Genomic DNA, 19675 nt, shown 5'->3' with positions numbered 1-19675 from the left:
ACTATGTTGCCCAGGCTGGACTCAAACTCCTGAGCTCAAGTGATCCTCCTACGTCAGCCTCTTGAGTAGCTGGGGCCACAGGCAACCACAGCCATGCATCACCGTGCTTGGCTCCCCAAATTTTTAATTGGCTCAAGCAACGAAAATTCCAAAGGTCAATGGGACTTCAGGAGATATCTGATCAAGCCTCTGGTGCTAGTTCCTTTGCTTTTCTCAGTTCTTTCTTAGTACGTGTGCCAGCTTTGTCTTCAAGCTGACTTCTCTCTAGTTAAAACAAAAACAAAAACAAACAAACAGCAAAAAAACTCGAGCAATTCCAATTCCAAGCCTCCTACTTGAGACCACATCCGCTGCATTCTGCAAGCCACTCTAAACTAGTCAAGTTCATGTACCCAACTCTGACTCACTCACTCTGCAAGATGGGATTATGTTGATCATCTTGGGCCAATCACGGATTACCCCAAGATCTGGTGAAGGAGTCGATTTAATGTGTGCTTCTTTCATGTGTCAGGTACTGTGCTACTTGCCTTTACATGGATTATCACATTTATCCTCATAACAACCCTATGAAGTAAGTGCTACTAGCAGTTCCAGATTATAGTTGAAGAAACTGAGGCCCAGAGAGGTTAAGTAAATTTTCTGTGGTCACACAGCCAATAAGTGGTAGAGCCAGTATTCATACTTTGGCCCTCTGTCTCCAGACCCCACATTCATAACCACTAGACCACAAAGTCTGCCAAGGGATAAGTTCCAAGGTGATGCCTGATGTGCTGTGCAAAAATCACTCTCTGGGTAAATTGGGAGGGAGGAGCACTTGGCCTGGTGTGATGATGACAGGTTAGGGCTTGAGCTAGGTCTTAAGCAAGGGTGGGAAAGTAAGATCAAGTGAACTTTCAGAGATGGGAATCATGTAGCAGAAACAACAAACACAGTGGGATCAGACAGACTGTCAAGTTTGCTGCTAAGAGCTGAGTGAACTTTGTCAAATTATTCACTTCTCTGAGCTCACAGGTGAAATAAGAAGCCATGAGAGTGAATCAAAGGCCCATGGGAAAATCTAAAGTGAGAAGTGGGCTGAGAATATGATCCTGGAAACCCTGAACAGGACTAGTAAAAGTCAAGCCAAGTCCTACGGGAAAACGGAAAGTCCCTTGGAAGGGTACACATACAAAGGATTCGCTACAGTGACAAATCTAGAGAAATTATTCTAATCTTCCTTACCATTTCCTGCCAGCCCAGGAAACAAGGAAGAGGAAGACAAAGATGAAGCCTCAGGCATTTTAAGACTACACTTTACAATCACCCAGTTCCGGAGCTGGAGAGGACAACAGACCACCTGCTTATTGCACAGATAAGAAAGGAGACACATTTTGAACACTTACGTGAAGAGGCATATAGGTAAAGTGCCGGGCACAGTGCCTCATAAACAGCAGGTACTCAATAGACAGTGTAAAATATTATTGGTGAATAATAATAGTTACAATTTTCATAAGTGACTTATCCAAGACCTCGGAAGTTGATTAGTGATCAAAAAAGATAAGAATCCATGTCTTTTAATGTCTAGTGCAGTTTCTTCATCACTCTGAGCTTTTTTCTCTGATGAAGGATGCCAGATACCACTGTAAGAAGGGAGAAGAAATAGCAACCTAAAGTAGGAAAAACTATCAAAGAAGGAAAATATTGGAATAAGCATTGAACAAGTAGTTTGGAAACCAAGATTATGAATCTTGGTCTGCCATTAACTGGCTCAATGACTTAACCAGCTCAGGCCCCAGTTTACTCATCTATAACGGTAGAGATTTGAATAAGATCATCTCTGTTTCCTTCCAACTCTGAAATTCTATGAAAGTAGGTTCCTCTGTTAACATTTCAGTAGCCTTCTTTATAAAAGATGTAAATACATTCTAGGAAAAAAAATGTATAGGGGCAAGGTCACATAAAAAACTGAAAGTAAGAAAAGGCATGAGAGTTGGCTTTAAATATCTGAAAAACCTTCTAGTCATGTATGTGTTAGATATATGTTGTGTGAGGCTCCAGACAACAGAAATAAGATCCAGGAGTAAAAGCAACACAGAGGCAAGTTTCTGCTCAATACAAAACAAATTTTTTTTTCCATGTATTTTGGAACTCTGCTATTAGGTGCATATATGTTCATAATTGTTAGGTGTTCAGATGGACTGACCCTTTTATCATTATAAAACATTCTTTTTGTCTCTAGTAACAATTTGTGTCTTAAAGTCTATTTTGTCCAGTATTAGGATGGCAACTCCAGCTCTCTTTTGGCTATTATTTTCTTTCTTTTTTTTTTTTTTGAGACGGAGTCTCGCTCTGTCGCCCAGGCTGGAGTGCAGTGGCCGGATCTCAGCTCACTGCAAGCTCCGCCTCCCGGGTTTACGCCATTCTCCTGCCTCAGCCTCCCGAGTAGCTGGGACTACAGGCGCCCGCCACCTCGCCCGGCTAGTTTTTTGTATTTTTTTTTTAGTAGAGACGAGGTTTCACCATGTTCGCCAGGATGGTCTCGATCTCCTGACCTCGTGATCCGCCTGTCTCGGCCTCCCAAAATGCTGGGATTACAGGCTTGAGCCACTGCGCCCGGCCTTGGCTATTATTTTCATAGTATGTCTTTTTTCCATCTTTAAACTTATTTGCTTTTTAATTTAAAGTGTTTCTCTTACAGACAACATATAGGTGGATCATATTTTCTTTATCTATTATCTCCCTTTTGATTAGAGTGTTCAGTCCATTTACATTTAATGTGAGTATCTATCAGGTAGAATTTATGTTTGCCATTCTGCTATGTTTCCTATATGGATTATATCTTTTTTGTTGTTCTATTCCTCCGTTATTGTTTTCTTTTGTGTTAAATGTCTATTATCTAGTGTGACATGTAGATTATTTTGTTTCATTTCCTGTATTTTCAAAACTATTTTCTTAGTGGGTGCTCTGGGGATTACAATGAACACTTAAATTTTAAACAATCTGGTTTGGATTAATGCCAACTTAATTGCAGCACTATATAAAAACTTGACTCCAAGACAGCTTAGCTCCCTCCCTTCTCCTGTGTTATTATTGTCATAAAAATTATACCTTTATGTAAGTCCATCAACACTTTTAAAATTATTGCTTTATGTAGTTAGTTGTCTTTTAATCAGATAAACAATTACAAAAAAAGAAAACTTACATCTATATTGTCTTATATATTTACCTGTGTTGTTGCATTTACCAGTGCTTTTTACGTATTTATATGGATGTGAGTTACTGTCTAGCATCCTTTCATTTAAGCCATAAGAACACCCTTTAGTATTTCTTGTAGGAAGGGTCTACTAGCAATGAAACCTCTGTTGCTTCAAAAAAAAATCTGAAAATGTCTTAATTGTGCCTTCATTTTTGAAGAATAATTTTGCAGATATAGAATTCTTGGTTGACTATGTTTTTCTTTCAATGCTTTGAACGTGATAGCCCACTACCTTCTGGCTTCCATGGTTTCTGATGAGAAGTCAAGTGTTTAACTTATCGAGGATTCCTTGTATGTGATGAGTTGCTTTTTGTCTTGTTGTTTTCAAGTTTTTCTCTTTCTTTTGAAAGTTTGACTGTGATGTGTCTAGGTGTGACTCTCTTTGAGTTTAATCTACTTAGAGTTTGATGAGCTTCTTGCATGTGTAATGTTTTAAATAAATTTGGGATTTTTCAGCCATCATTTCTTTAAATATTCTTTCTGTACTTTTTTTCCGTCTCCTTCTCCTGACACTCCAATTATGTGTATGTTGGTAGGCTTGATGGTACCCCACAGGTCTCTAAGACTCTGTTCATTTTTCTTCATTATTTTTTTCTCTCTGTTTCTCAGGAGAACTGGATGATCTCAGTTAACACAGCTTCAAGTTAGGTGATTCTTTCTTCTGCTAGTTCAAATCTGCTATTGAGCCCCTGCCTAGTGATTTTTTTTTTTTTTTTTTTGAGATGGAGTCTTGCTCTGTTGCCCAGGCTGGAGTGCAGAGGCGCAATCTCGGCTCACTGTAACTTCCACTTCCCGGGTTCACGCCATTCTCCTGCCTCAGCCTCCTGAGTAGCTGGGGCTACAGGTGCACACTGCCATGCCTGGCTAATTTTTTGTATTTTTAGTAAAGATGGGATTTCACTGTGTTAGCCAGGATGGTCTCAATCTCCCAACCTTGTGATCCGCCCACCTCCCAAAGTGCTGGGATTACAGGTATGAGCCACCATGCCGAGCCGTGAATTTTTTATTTTAGTTATTTTACTATTTGATTTCAGAATTTCCATTTGGTTCTTTTAAAGAATTTCTTCCTCTTTACTGACATTCTCTATTTCTTATACTTTAAGTCTTTAGAGATGGTTTCATTTAGTGCTTTGAGCATATTTGTACCTATAATAGCTAATTTAAAGTCTTTGTCTAGTAAGTGTAACATTTGGGCTGCCTCGGGTACGGTTTCAATTAATTGCTTTTCTCCCCTATGCATAGGCCATACTTTCCTGTTTCTTTGTGTGCCTCATAATTTTTTATTGAAAACTGAACATTTAAAATAATACAAGGTAGCAACTCTGGAAATGAGAACCCCCCAACATCCTGTTGAATTTATTGCTTTTGTTGTTTACTTAGTGATTTTCCTTGACTAATTCTATAAAGTCTGTATTTTTGGTCGTGTGCAACCACTAAATTCTCTTTGATTTGCTTCATGGTCAGCTAATGATTACACAGAGATTTCCTTAAATGCTTTAAACCAATACATTTCCCAGACTTTGCTGGGGGACTCTGTATCTGTTGGAGCATGCCTTCAACAATCTGGTGGGAAGCTTAAAGTTCTGTCTTCACTGTCACTTTCTACCTGCACAGAGTCTCCAGGTCAGCTGGTTTGGTCAAAGAGTAGCACCTTCTCAGGTCTTTCTCGGGCATGCACAGAGCCATAGATACACATGTGGTCTTCTAGATTCTCAAGAATACGTTAAAGCTTTTCAAAGTCCCTTACGGACAGGATATTCACCTGTTCTTCTTTTTGCTTTTTCTAGTCAGCCTCTTGGTAGCACCAACTAGTATCACCACCTCAGGTAGTTGAAAGGTAAGCTCAAAAGTGACTTTGAAAGGCAGAGAAATTTGAGGTGGTGAGAAAACAGATGCAAACCCACCTAGGGATGCAACTTACAGGTCTGGTGAAAAGCAAGGTAACTGATCCAAAAACCCAAAGTAGGGAGCATCACTAAAGCAAAAGCAAGCAATAAGAAGTATCTAATGTTATTCATAGGGCAGAATTCATTTGTGAAACAATACATGAATGAAATATTGTCAGAAAAAAACAAAAAGAATGAGAAAATTGTAACAATACTGTTTAAATGAGAAGAATCCATGCAAAGTCTTAACTTCTGTAGTTTTAGTAGTAAGACACGCTAATTTAGTCCCAGCTCTGTCACTAACAGGCTTTGTGATCCTGGGTGAATGTGAGTACTGTCCCTCTCTGATCCGGAGTTTTTTAAGGAAGCAATGTTTCCTAAATCTTAGTTATTTGCATACAACCTTCCTGATTTAAAAAAAAGTGTATCTAAATATCACTTATTCAACTTAATTTTTAAAAAATCAATTCCCTTTATAAACTTAAGTACCATTGTAATATCTGTGAAATTATGAGTTTAAATGTTACTTTTTTCCTAATACTCATTAGAATAAACCTCAAATTACTAAAATGCAAAATGCATGCTCCTCCATATACCTCCTCTGATATGGTCTGGATATATCAGTGTCTCCACCCAAATCTTATCTTGAATTCTAATGCCCATAATCCCTACATGTCAAGGGAGGGACTCAGTGGGAGGTGATTGGCTCAAGGAGGCGGTTTACTCAATGCTGTTCTGATAGTGAGTTCTCATGAGATCTGATGGTTTTATAAGTGTCTGGCATTTCCCTGGCTTGCACTTCTCTCTCCTGCTCCCATGTGAAGAAGGTCCTTGATTCCCTGTTGCCTTCCACCATGATTGTAAGTTTCCTGAGGCCTCCTCAGCCATATGGAACTGTGAGACAATTAAACCTCTTCTCTTTATGAATTACCTACTCTCAGCTATGTCTTTAGTGCAAAAATGAACTAATATATCCTTCCTCACTTCGGGAAACATTGGATTGGATGCCTAAGGTTCTTTACACTTCTGGAATTCAGTGGATGAGTTTTCCCTGCGCCTTCTACTCAAGTTGGAAGGTTACCTCTTAGTACCTGTCAGTGAGGATGAGGCAATCTGGAGTTCAGAATAGACTGGTTTGAGATTATAGCATGTTGGCCACAGTCATTGAGTGACTGATCCATGGTGAAGTGAAAAAGTAAAAATCCCCCAGAGCTGAGATCTGGTACAGAAATTCTCATACCTTCACACAGTATATGACATACATTAATAATTCCACAGGCTCCTAGAGGTAAATTGGTTCTGAAAGAACGCAATACAACAGACTTTAATTACTGTTAAAGTTTAAAAAACCCACTTAGCTTTGTTTCACTGCTTACTATGCCAGGGCACTGTATTAAACATACTATAAACATTTACTCATGATAATCCCTCTGCTTGGTAGGTATTATTATTTGCATTTTACAGATGAGGAAACCAAGGCTCAGAGCAAATAAATGACTACTCAGTCCCCTCATAACATCCTAATGAGTTGCCGTAAGCACTTTACCTGATTCCTGAAGTCAACCCTACTGTGTAGGGATGGCTTGCAGAGGAAGCTCATTATACAAACAGAAATCTGTCTTCTTTTTTGAGACACAGCCTTGCTCTGTTGCCCAGGCTGGAGTGCAGTGGCGTGTTCTCAGCTCACTGCAACCTTTGCCTCCCAGTTCAAGTGATCATCCTGCCTCAGCCTCCCAAGCAGCTGGGACTACAGGCATGCGCCACCACACCCAGCTAATTTTTGTATTTTTAGTAGAGATGGGGTTTCACCATGTTGGCTAGGCTAGTGTCGAACTCCTGACCCCAAGTGATTTGTTCACCTCGGCTTCTCAAAGTGCTGGTATTGCAGGTGTGAGCCACCATGCTGGGCCCAGAAATCTGTCTTCAAATGTTTAATCAGTGACACTAGTTTTATTCTTTGGGGCCACAGAACACAGATGAGATAAAATGATCCCTCATTTAGTTCACCCAATTTACAGATGAGAAAATGGAGTGCAACTTGGGGTTTCATTAATGAAATCAGCTTCCAGAGGATGAGATAACCATTTTATCTTTCCTCTCTAGACCAGTAGCCCCAGTGGTACTGGAGGTGCCTTGCTCCAGGAGCCTGGGGTGGAGAATGCAAAGATGGCAGACATGCCCTATTGTATTCTTCTGCAACTGCCTTGAGGGTCCGCAGGTTTCTGAAGCTGCTGCAAATTGCTCTCTCTCTCATAAGCCACACATGAAGAAGGATACAACACTTGAAGATTGGTATCAGTGAACTAGTCAGGATGGAGAGGAGGGCAGCCTGCTGGTGGTCTAATGTCCAGTTGAACAGCTGAAGAGAAAGGGTAATTCAGTCTAAGGGATAGAAGATGAAGAGATGGTGCTTTCAAATATCTGAGCAGCTGTCAGTATAAATGAGGGAGATGGCTTGTTCTGCCTGGTTTCAGTGGCTGGAGACAGCACTTAAGGGCAAAAATTGCCAGGAGGTAGGAAGTTTGGGCCCCCAACTCCCTGTGTGACCTTTAGTAAATCATTTAACTGAATAGGTACTGCCATGATAGATGGGAGTATGACCTCAGAGACCCCTGAATTTTCCTTACAATCCTAAGTTGCTGTGATCTTGTTCAAGTCTTGCCCCAGGTTACATAGCTTGTGGCAGAATGGGGACTAGAACACACCTCTCCTAACCCCAAATCCAGCACTCCCTCCATGCCATATACCATAAATTTTAAAAATTATGTAGAACATTGTTTAAAAACTATCCCAGATATAATTATTTGTCAATTACTATGAGTTTCTCTTTTGTGGTAGCCACACCTTAAAAAGGAAACACGTGTCTACAAATATCATTTTGTAAAGCAAATAATTTGCATCTAAGTGGACTTCACTGGAGTGCATGTAACCTCAGTGAATGATGTTTCTCCCATGTTCAAAGCAATGAAAAACGAGGGAGAAAAGTGGGATACAGCAGGAATCTTTCCTTGCTTGTTTCTGGTTATCAAGACTTGCCAGGAAACAAAAAGGGATGTCTTGTCCAAAGATTGCAACTCCGCAAAATTTGCTTAATTCCCTTTTCACTAAAGGAGTAACCTGATGCTCCATGAGTTCTGGGGGGCTCAGAACGAGCTTTGTTTAAAGAAGCTCACCAGGGCCATGGACTGTCACCTAAAGAAGGATCTGCAAGTTAGGGTCCATTCCAAACCATGTCTATATGTGCTCTGATGGGGGTTCTGTTTGAGTTGTAGGAATAAGCTTTAGATTAGTTTAAGTTTTAGGTTAAACTAACCTGCTAGGATTTCCTTAAGCACCCTGGAACAGTGTTATATTCCATATATTCCTATGTTCTATATATGTTTGAAGACTGCCATTCTATTAACTTAGGACAAGGAAAACGGCATTTTTCCTCAGCTGACAACGTGTACCAAGCGCCCATCTATACGAGGAACTAAATGTTAAAAGTTCCAACTCTTGACAGATTCATTCTCCCAGATACCTAGGAAGTGAGAACATACCTAAACCCACAATTTAAGAATCCTTGTTTAAAACATAAAATATATAATAAATTGATTCCTATTTTGATGATGATAATGAAGTCACTGGAATTTTAGAGATTTTGAGCTGAAGGGGAACTTAACGATCATTTACTACAGCCAGTTAATTTTGTAGCTGAAGAAACTCAATCTTGGAAAGACACAATCTATCCCCAAGGTCACAGTGCTGGTTAGTGGCAGAGTAGGAGCAAGAAAGAGAATACAGTCGGCCCTCTCTATCCATGGCTTCCGTATCCACAGATACACCCAGCCACGGATCAAAAATATTTAGAGAAAAAAACACAGTAAAAAATAACAAATACAACGAGAAGCAATACAAATAGAAACATAGCATAATCGCTTCCAAAGCATTTGCATTATATTAGGTACTATAAGTCATCTAGAGATAATTTAAAGTGTATAGGAGGAGTATGTAGGCTAGTTGTAAATATTACACCATTTTATATCGGGGATTTTTACATCCTGGATTTTGGTGGTGGGGTGGGAGTCTTTGAACCAATATCCCCACGGACACTGAGGGATGGCTGTATGCTGACTTCTAGGCTAGAGCTGTTTCACCAACATGATGCTAATAAAAAGGACAGTATTTTCTGCATCAATTCTAGGAGACAGTGAAGCTAATAATCAGAGGTCTATATTCTGCTCTCAATGTCTGGGTGTCCCACGACAAGAAAATGAGCTATTGTGACCTCAAATTCCCTAGCCAAAGGAGTGGAACACTAATCAATGCTCTCCCAGATACATGGAGGGCTCGTTCAGACGAGAAACAGATGCTGTGGGAAATACAGCTACTCAAAGAAAGGAATGCTCTCAGAATGATGGACCAAGGAAACGGCTCTATCTTTGGCTATTTTAAAGGGACTGAGTCCCAAATATGTGACATGTGAATCAGACATCCAACCAACTTGTTCCCATAGATTATAAACAAATTAAGAACATAATTTAAGAACATAATTCTTAAAATCACTATGCAATCCAAGTAATAGTTACTTGACTAGACTGAGTTTTAAAGAGAAGATAAATTTCCACCTCCCCGGTTTAAGGTGTGTTGTATAAGGTGGATAAAATAGCATATCATTTTATGCCTTTTGTTCTATGATTTTATTATTTTTTTAAGAACATGTACTTATCTGGGATACTGTTTCCCATGCTAAATCACTAGACAATGTGCTTCCCAGGGACAGGGACTGTATGATTCAACTCTCCTTCCTGTCTACCTTCCAAAACATTGTCTATGTCCACGATATCCCCAATGCCTAGCATAGTGTTTGGTACGTGGTAAGGACTCAATTTTAACCAAATAAATGAATGGATAAATTGCAAAACCCAAAGGCATTCTCCAAAGCACAACAATCTCAGCGTATTTAACTCTTCCATTAAAAGCACTTCAATTCTACCTTACAGATTGGAATCATATCCCTGACACGTTCTGATGTATCTGTGCACAGACCTGTGATGTTATCCGTTTAACACATATGTGATCTCTCAGCATGAATAACCTTAATGAATACTATATATCGTTTCGTCGCGAACTTGCAGACACAGAAGGCATATTCTATGACTGGCCAAAATGGCATGAGGTCCTGCAGTCCATTCCCCTGGCTCCAAGCAAGACTGCATCTAATCTATGGTTGAGAACGATGCTTTCCTGAATGAGAAAGATTTCCACTAAATGAAACATACAGTCTGCCTAAGTAAAGTCTTAAGTGTCTAAATGGAAGGTCAGACTTTGATTTCTTGAGGTAAGTATGGTTTTCATCCCAAGTGTAGCAAATTTCACTGGCGTTCCATTACCGACTTACTTAAATCATTTGCTAGATGACATAAAATTGCTGGTAATTACACTGCAAAGAGTAATTATATGAACTTTTCTTGTACAAAAGCAAGTAAATTTGAGTCTTATTCAATATTTTGTTAGGGAAATTTTAATTTAAATATGCCATTTTATGTAAAAAGAGAAACATTAGAAGAATATATATTCAAAAGAAAGTAGGGGGTAGAAAAGGTTGCAAGTCACTAGTTTACTGGAACTACACAATGGGGATCATGTGCTGCTACTTGATACAACTAAATTTCCTGAGTTTAAATAATTTCAGGGAGCTCTCCACACAAAATGGCCTGCACAGCCCTAATCCACGATCTAGGCTCCCCTCTCTCAAAATATTTTTTTAAAATAATGGTTCACGATCCTGAAATAATTGGTGGCCATGGGATGCCAGATGTGAGACATTTCATCTAAAACCTTATGTAAACTAACCCAAACCATTTGGTTCAGAATATCTTCCTTGACACCAGGAAAGAGTTTGGGTTCTGGGTTTGCATTTGCCTGACGGACCAACTGGCTGTTTTCAAAAACGGAAACATATGTGGGCACGATGAAGGAAAGGCTTTGGAAATGACACAAAGGAATTTTCTTGTTCCTTTTTAATCCTGTGTCTTTTTTTTTGCTTCCCCTAGGCAATAGTTATACTAAATTTTGGTGACTTTTTATTTTCAAAAGCACAAAATTAAATGTTTTTCATGTTATTTCTCAGAACAATAACCTAACTTTGGCATCCATTCTTTTTTTTACAATTTGATGACAATCTTTAAAGAAATAAAGTGAACATCCCCCCACACTCATAGAAAGAATCAGGAAGATAATTTTTGTTATTATCATCATCATAATTACTATTATTACCAATGAAGCTTGAAGGAACTCACCTGTACACATCAAAAAGAAATATTATTTGGTTTACAACTGATGAGACCACAACGAAAGTATGATTTGAGATAGCTAAGAGCAGAAATAAATTTGGATTTTTTTGCTCTAATTTCACTTTCCACATAAATTCCCTTTGCTCTGGATTTGTGCTTTTTGAGTTGTTGGCATCATGCATGGGTGTAGACTTTGTTTCAAGTTCTTGTAAGAGCAGATGCCCTGATTTAAGGCTGAGCAAAGAGGAAATGCATTCCTCACAGGTATCTACATCCAACTGGCTTGGATTGTCTAGTCCCCTTATACGAATGACCTATTTTCAGGTCAATTCTAAAAGACAACATATCTCTCCAGAGGTATACATTTTGAAGATTACAAAACTTTAAAATCAACCTGTTTCACATTTCAAAACTCATTCCTTTTAATGCCAACAAAAGAACAATAAGAAAATGATTTTAGAAAAATTTTAAATCTGCCTCCTGAAATTTGCCACAAGGAAAACAAACCAAAAAAAGCCTCAAGAAGAGAACTATTTCTCCGTTTTAAAAATTAATTTGTTTTTTAAAGTTTGGAGAATATGAATTTAGCATGTTATGGAATTATGTTATAAACTGTACTAACAGATGCTAGTAATTCTTAAGTTTAAAGATTGAAAATTAAAATATGAAATATTTATTAGAAATGCTTTATATTGCTTCAATGGGCTGTAACTGATACACAGCTGAATAAAACCATGAAATCGAAAGAATATTTAATCACATTGGGAAAGTGGACATTTTTAAGGGGAATGAATGTTTGAATTTGAACAAAGTTAAAGTGTTTAGAAAACAAATAAAATTGACTATTGTTCAAAAAAAAATTCTGGTGGGGATAGTCTTGACATTTTACAAACAATTTACATCTCTAAAGTGCTTAACCTCCACTACTTAACTGTCTGAAATGAGGCTGAAGCAAAATTTAAAGGACATTTTGCCTTTTTAGTTTTTTAAACACTTCCTTTGGCTCCTTCCTTTTCTTTTAATAATTTATTCTATTTTTTCTACCTTTATGCAGACAAACCAAGTGTCCATCAAATCAGGCACCAAAAAGCAAGCACTCTTAAATACAGTTCACTCGGGCTAAGCATGACAGTAATTACTGACATTTTTATTAATTGTAGCTCATTCTTTCCCCCAGTAGAAACAAAGCCAAGTCTCTTGGGTCAGAGCAGCAATCATAAAACGAAAAAGAAATAAATAATAAGTTAAAAACAGAGGGAATGTGTTAAAAAGAAAGAAAAAGTACTGTTCATAACCCAACTGTGTCACCTGAAAAAAGAAACATTTCTACACTTAATATCTGATTCAGACAGAAAGCTTCTCTCCTACTTTTGAAACAAATAGTTCCACTTCAAATCCACATTTTCAGAGAAGCCCCTAGCTTTCTGCATCTGATTCCTACAGCAGCCTCTTTACCTCAAAGAGGTAAAAGTCAGTTCACAGTATTTCTCTTCCAAACATCCCCACTGAAGCTCCTTGTAAATTTCAGCATAAACTCAGAACTGTCACCGTGGGTTCAGAAAATCATGACACATTTCAGCTATAACTCCCCAGATTGAAAGATTAAAAGGACTTTGCCCAAATTCAGGGGAAATGAAGGTGCGTGGGCTCACTCTGCAGCTGCAGTTTTCAGCCCTTGCAGTTTAGAAGATTCTCCATGAGTACGGATGCCACCAGGGTAGCCAGCGAGTGGGAAGGGAGTCGCTCTACACGTTTTCACATCGATTTGTAGAACTGTTTTGAAAAGGGTATTTCTAGATCCATTTGTTCCAAATGCAGCAAAATTCATCCGATATCGCTCACAATGCATGCACGGGATATCTTACAGGTAATAGCCATCGCATTAACCAACCCAGCTGATACTGAGATGGTGAATGGGGAGGGGGAGCAGAGAGGAATATGTCGCGCGTGAAAAACTCCGGGTGTAAAAGGCAATGCAGAACTCACTCCCCGAGGAACCGAAAAAGACATTCACGACTCCCTTAGTGGAGAGAGCATGGAAAGTCAAGCGGCGCGGGTCGCCACCAGTGATCGCGATTTCAGTCTGATCTCAGCCCCCAGCGGAACAGGACCACAACCCCAAGAAACGCGCTTTTTCCGGAGCAAAGAGCGGCCCCGATTTCAAAGTAGAAAAAAATAAACTGCTTGGGGGTGGAAGATGGCGGGGGGCGGGGAGGGAGGCGGGTCGCGGCGCTGGCTCCCGGGTCCCCGGCACGGCCTCCTCCGCCGCGCTGCCCGGGCCCCGGACCCTGCCCGGCGCGGCGCCCACCGCGAGGGTGCCCGACCCGCCGCGCCGCCGCCGCGCTCTCCCCGCCGCGGCCCCCTCCCCCGCCGCTTCCTCTCGCTCTCCCAGCCCCTTCCCCCACGTGTGGATGACGTCAAAATTCCGCGAAAAAGCCGCGTGGTGGCTCCCCGAGCGGAGGCGCGATTCCGCCGCCCAGCGGCCCCCTCCCGGGGGCGCCCGGAGGGGGAGAAGGGCAGAGGCGGCCGGTTCCTTCTCCTCCCGGGAGGCAGGGCCCCCCGACGCCGACCGCCGGACGCCCTCCGCCCCAAAGCTGATTGGAAAATTCACTTTTGTGAAGCAAATGTATTTCCAGAGCTATTTTCGGCCGCGTGAGGCGTGTCCTAAGCTGAATCAGACAGGAAGAGGGGGAAGTTCGGGGCTTTTAATTTTTTTTCTCCTAAGGGAGGGGAGTGAGATGCTAGGTGGGTGACAGACGGCAGGCGCTCGCCTTCTTAACTCACGCCTGTCGCATCTGCCGCCTCGGGAATCCAGCCCCGTCCAAGGCGAAATTCGCCGAAAGGAGTGCGGGTGCACAGGCCGGACGGACTCTGCCCCCCTCCAGCGCGCAGCGCCCCAGCGCCCCGGCGGGCGCGCCTGCGACCAGAGGGTCCCGGAAGCGACTTCACACCTGCAATCGCACTGCCCGTCACCACCCACCCTCCTCCCCCGTGCTCTCCGCTTCCCGACATTTCCCTCTTCTCCTTGTTCGCATTTTTCTACTTTGCCTGTCCCTCCTTCCTCTTGATGTGCCTCCTATGTGTCCCCTCGGATTTCTGTGTCCCCTCGCGTTTGCCAGTCGGGTTTTCGGTTTTGATTGACCATCCATCCCTCCACGGAGAAACACAAACACAGCTCCACTCTTTGGGGGAGCCGAGGGGAAGGCAGTGGCTCCCATTTCTGAGCCTGAACTCAGTCACTCCCTGCACCCCACCCGGCCAAAGCGCCCCTGGGCGGACAAGGCGGGACTCGAACTCGCGCCGCTCCTGGGCCTTGAGCCGACCTCGGAATCACCTGGCTGGCAGGCATCCGCCAGGTGAGCTTGGGAGTCTGTGTGCTCAGTGCTGCAGGCTCCTGCAGAAATGTACCTATAAACACCCAACACCCTGCTGCACCCTCCACCTCCAGGCTTTGTACACTTTCCAACCGAAACTCCAAAACGCTAGAGTAGAGGGTGGGGAGCTGGGCGGAAAAGGAATAAAAGTTCAATAAAACTGGCGTTCGCTGAAGTTTATCACCAGCCCTATACGGGACATATATAAATATATATATATATATATATATATATATATATATATATTTTTTTTTTTTTTCCGTGAAGGGTGAAAAGGAGGTAAGGAAAAACCAGCATTCTACCCCCCCTCGCCGCCCCCCACCTCCTCCCACGGTGATCAGTTTGGACTTAAAAGCCAGAGCACAGCTCTTGCGCTTTTTCTCTAAACCTAAGTCTACACTGAAAGAAAATGTGCACTTTTGCCTAGAAGGCATCATGCCTTTTCCCGCGTGCTAGGTGGAGTGTATTTTAACAAGAAATTAGGGTTTTAACACATGGCCGGAGTGGCAACCAAAAGGGAAAACTCAGTTTCCAGTCCAAGCCTCCTAGAGACATTCCTGCCAACCTCCGCACCCTCTCACGCCCCACCCCACGTGTGAGAGTCTGCAACACCACCGGGGATTGGATTCGATGGCGAGCTTCACGCTCGGGAACAGTCAGTAATCGGAAGGGGAAGTGGACAGGGGAACTTCAAGAGGCCAGCCTGCCACGCGGGAAGCGCCCGAACTTGCGGGTCTCCATGAATGCAGAGGGCGCCGGGAAGGGGGGGCATCCGGCCGCGACCCTCTCTGCCCCTCCCATTCGCTGCCCCCTCCCCGCTGGAATTTCTCTGTAAAGCAAGACGGAGTGGGGGGAGGGGGAGAGGGAAGGGGCGAGAGGGCCCTCGGCTCACTCCCGAGACGTGAGGACTCGCCACCCAGGCGTTCTCCTCGGGGTGGGCAAGGCCCCGGGACGACCACCCGCTTCTTCCTCGCCCCCCCTGCCCCCACTTCGGGAGACCCAGAGCTCGAGATGCCTTTCCCGGGGCGGGGGGGAGTGTGGGGGGGGTGGGGGTGGAAGAGACCTTGCTCGCAGAGCTATCAAGTGATGTCCAGAGGCTGGGAGCCCCGGCGGCCTCTGTCCTTGCCTGTCGGGTTAGATTTATACTTTAAAAATACCTCCCGCGCTCCCTTCTTTTCTCCCCTCTCCCCGCTGCAACATTCTTTGATCCGCTCAAAGTTGGCTTAGGTGAAATTGGAGTAATTCCCTTATGGGGGTCTTAAAATGTAAGTGAATGTATTTATCCGGGGTGACTTTAAAGCTTAAGTCCGGAAGTCCAACGTGACAAAAATCCATAGGGGATTGCTCGGGACCGACTGTGTGCGGGTGAACACGGTGTTCGGCCCGGGTGTCATCCGCGGCGCTGGACTGTTTCATTTTGAGTTTGCAACTTGGGTTTTTCAGCGAGCTTTTTTTCTTCCTGAAAGCTAATGGCTTCCACAGCAATTAGACATTTTCCTTGCCCGCCCCTTCCCTCCCCTTTCTTTACATATAGGAGATGGGATACTCATTCTCGCTGCTATTGATAAGGTCGGAGGCGGCCGGGCCTCTCCCCAGCTTTCGCCCGCCCCAGCGCTCGCTCTCCCTCCGCCCTCCCTTGGCTTCCTTTTGATGTAGTGGGGAACGCGTCCTACTAAAAAAAAAAAAAAAAAAAAAAAAAAAAAAAAAGTAATCTGCCCGGTAACAATCAGCGCGCAGTAGCAGGAGCCCCAGAGCTATTGGCTATGCAAATAGAGGGAGGGGAGACGGCGCCCCAAACTCTTACTCACCCTTTTAAAGCGATATCCCCTCCTTTCCCCCCCACAACCCCTTCCGCCCCACCCTCGTGTAAGGAGGCTGGCTCCGGGGCCTGAGTTAATCGCTTGCACCTCTGGTTTCTTTGCTCCCCTCCTCCGCCTTGCAGAGAACCTAGTGTACGGCTCACCCTGCCCGCGCCCCACCCTGCCTTGCTGGCTCTCCGCGCCCCTGCCGGGGCCCCCTCTCTCGGTGAGGGAGGTACTTGGTCGGCCTCGGTGTGCCCAGAGAGCTCAAGCCACGCCATGCCTGCTGCACGTGCCAGCTCGGCCAGCACATCAGGGCGCTGCTCTCTCCCTCCTTGAAATACACCGAAGGGCAGGGTGGGGGTGGGGGGTGACAGGAGGAAGGAGGTGAGGAAACGCCAGCAGATCATATCTCCTGTAAAGACAGCCTTGACTCAAGGATGCGTTAGAGCACGTGTCAGGGCCGACCGTGCTGGCGGCGACTTCACCGCAGTTGGCTCCCAGGGAAAAAGCCTGGCGAGTGAGGCGCGAAACCGGAGGGGTCGGCGAGGATGCGGACGAAGGACCGAGGGTGGAGGCCTCCTGCCTCCGGGGAAAGGAAGGGGTGGTGGTGTTTGCGCAGGGGGAGCGAGGGGGAGCCAGACCTAATCCCTCACTCGCCCCCTCCCCCTCCCGGGCCATTTCCTAGAAAGCTGTATCGGTGTGGCCACGCTCAGCGCAGACACCTCGGGCGGCTTGTCAGCAGATGCAGGGGCGAGGAAGCGGGTTTTTCCTGCGTGGCCGCTGGCCGCGGAGAAACCGCTGGGAGCCCTGCCCCCGGCCTGCGGCGGCCCTAGGCGCTGCACCGCGTCGCCCCACGGCGCCCCAAGGGCCCCCAGAAACACTAGGGTTTCTGCTCGAGGATCACATTCTATCCCTCCAGAGAAGCATCCCCCTTCCTTCCTAACACCCACCCCTCCTTCTTCTTCTTCCTCTGCACACACACTGCAGGGGGGCAGAAGGGACGTTGTTCTGGTCCCTTTAATCGGGGCTTTTGAAACAGCTTCGAAGTTATCAGGAACACAAACTTCAGGGACATGACCTTTATCTCTGGGTATGCGAGGTTGCTATTTTCTAAAATCACCCCCCCCCCTTTTTTCACTTAAGGGAACTATTTCTAAATTGTCTGAGGTCACCCCATCTTCAAACAATCTACCCTACATTCCTGGATCTGAAATACAAGGGCAGAAGTATCAGGATCCGTTTTGAAGAAGCCAAAGTTGGAGGGTCGTATTTTGGCGTGCTACACCTACAGAATGAGTGAAATTAGAGGGCAGAAATAGGAATCGGTAGTTTTTTGTGGGTTGCCCTGTCCGGGGCCCCTGGCATGCAGGGCTGGATGGAGGGAGAGGGGTGGGGGGGCGGGGGACTGCGTTTGAAGTTAGGTCGGGCCAGCTGCTGTTCTCCTTAATAACGAGAGGGGAAAAGGAGGGAGGGAGGGAGAGATTGAAAGGAGGAGGGGAGGACCGGGAGGGGAGGGAAGGGGAGGAGGAACCAGAGCGGGGAGCGCGGGGAGAGGGAGGAGAGCTAACTGCCCAGCCAGCTTGCGTCACCGCCTCAGAGCGGAGAAGAGCGAGCAGGGGAGAGCGAGACCAGTTTGAAGGGGAGGACCGGTGCGAGTGGGGCAGCCCGGAGGCTCTGCTCGCCCACCACCCAATCCTCGCCTCTCTTCCGCTCCACCTTCTCTCTCTGCCCTCACCTCTCCCCCGAAAACCCCCTATTTAGCCAAAGGAAGGAGGTAAGGGGAACCCTTTCCCCTCCCCTTCCAAAAAACAAAAAGAGAAAAACACTTTTCCAGACCGGAGAAAGCAGGGGAGAGAGGGGTCGCCGGGCTGGTCATGGAGCTGCTGTGCTGCGAGGTGGACCCGGTCCGCAGGGCCGTGCGGGACCGCAACCTGCTCCAAGACGACCGCGTCCTGCAGAACCTGCTCACCATCGAGGAGCGCTACCTTCCGCAGTGCTCCTACTTCAAGTGCGTGCAGAAGGACATCCAACCCTACATGCGCAGGATGGTGGCCACCTGGATGCTGGAGGTAGGTCGGCGGGCGGCGCTCGCTAGGAGCCAGGACCCCTCCCGGATTCTCGGGTCCCCGGCCGGAGCCCTAAAGCTGAGAGAGGGCAATCCCCGCGCCGACCTCCCGGCTCCTGTGCGGGAGGTTACCGCGCGCCTTTTGGCGAGACGCGTGGCTTCTTTTCTGTTCCTCTCCAGATAAACTGGGGAGGGAGAGGGGGGAGGAAAATCTGGGAGAAGCGAGGCTGTCCTGGGCGGGGGTGGGGGAGCATCCCGCGCGCGTGTGCCTGCATGTGGCTGCCTCCTCTTCCCACCCCCCTCGCGACCTGTCTTTTGCGAAGCCGCCGCGGCTGCTTGCACTGCGGTCAGGAAGGGAGTCGGGGCCTGAAATCGGGACCCCAAGTAGAAAGGCAGCCCCTCAAAAGGCCAGAGCAAATTCGTCTTGGCCTCAGGTCCCCGCATGTGGTCGCGACTCCGCGCTGGCACTTCAGGGGGGAGGTGGAGGGAGGAGGGAGAAGGAGAGAAACGGGGAATTCAGGAGCCCCGGAAGTCCCATTGAAGAAACGTGTGTTACTGGGGAACCCAAAAGAACCACTTCTTGCCCCTCACTCCAAGTCTTTGCCCAGTGAGCCGTGTGCCCACGTATGCACAGCTCTGGACCTGCCGTGGTTTCGCCATGTTGCTTTGCAAACTCCCCTTGGAAAGGCTGGGAAACGTCGCCCGCTTACCCTCGCACCCCATTATCCCGGCCACCCCACTTTTAATCGTGCCCTCTCCCCCACCCCCCACCTCACGAAGGTTACTTACAGTTTGGTTTTCCAGCTTCCTCGGTGCGGAGATTTGGGTGGGGTAGGAAGGGGGGGGAGGGGGTGTGTGTAGGGGGATATCGGGTCACCCCGAAAAGAGAGGTTGGAGCCCCCCATGCCTCTTTCCAGGGCTCCCTGCTCCCGTCTTTCCCTAGCTCGTCACCACGTTCCCTAGTTTCTGTCCTTGTGGGCCGCAGCCGGACACTCCCGCCGCGGCGCTCACCCCTTCAAGTTTCCTCCCGGGATCCAA

The 19675-nt window shown here is 45.5% G+C and overlaps 1 protein-coding gene and 1 long non-coding RNA gene across 2 annotated transcripts in view; one reads left to right on the top strand and one right to left on the bottom strand.

Annotated features, from left to right (window-relative positions):
* LOC115900034 overlaps window positions 1-19675 on the bottom strand; it is a 29765-nt gene that overhangs the window by 9884 nt on the left and 206 nt on the right. The window lies entirely within an intron of this gene.
* Window positions 18147-19675, top strand: part of CCND2 (cyclin D2) — a 31854-nt gene continuing 30325 nt past the window's right edge. The window contains exon 1 of the mRNA XM_010359145.2: window positions 18147-18641. Within this exon, the coding sequence (XP_010357447.1) occupies window positions 18447-18641 (195 nt within the window). The 5' untranslated portion in view covers window positions 18147-18446. The remainder of the gene's footprint in view (window positions 18642-19675) is intronic.

This window comes from Rhinopithecus roxellana, chromosome 10, assembly GCF_007565055.1.
Source record: "Rhinopithecus roxellana isolate Shanxi Qingling chromosome 10, ASM756505v1, whole genome shotgun sequence".
Classification (NCBI taxonomy): domain Eukaryota; kingdom Metazoa; phylum Chordata; class Mammalia; order Primates; family Cercopithecidae; genus Rhinopithecus; species Rhinopithecus roxellana.
Note: the sequence above shows the minus strand (reverse complement) of the source record. Positions and strands in the feature narration are given on the sequence as shown.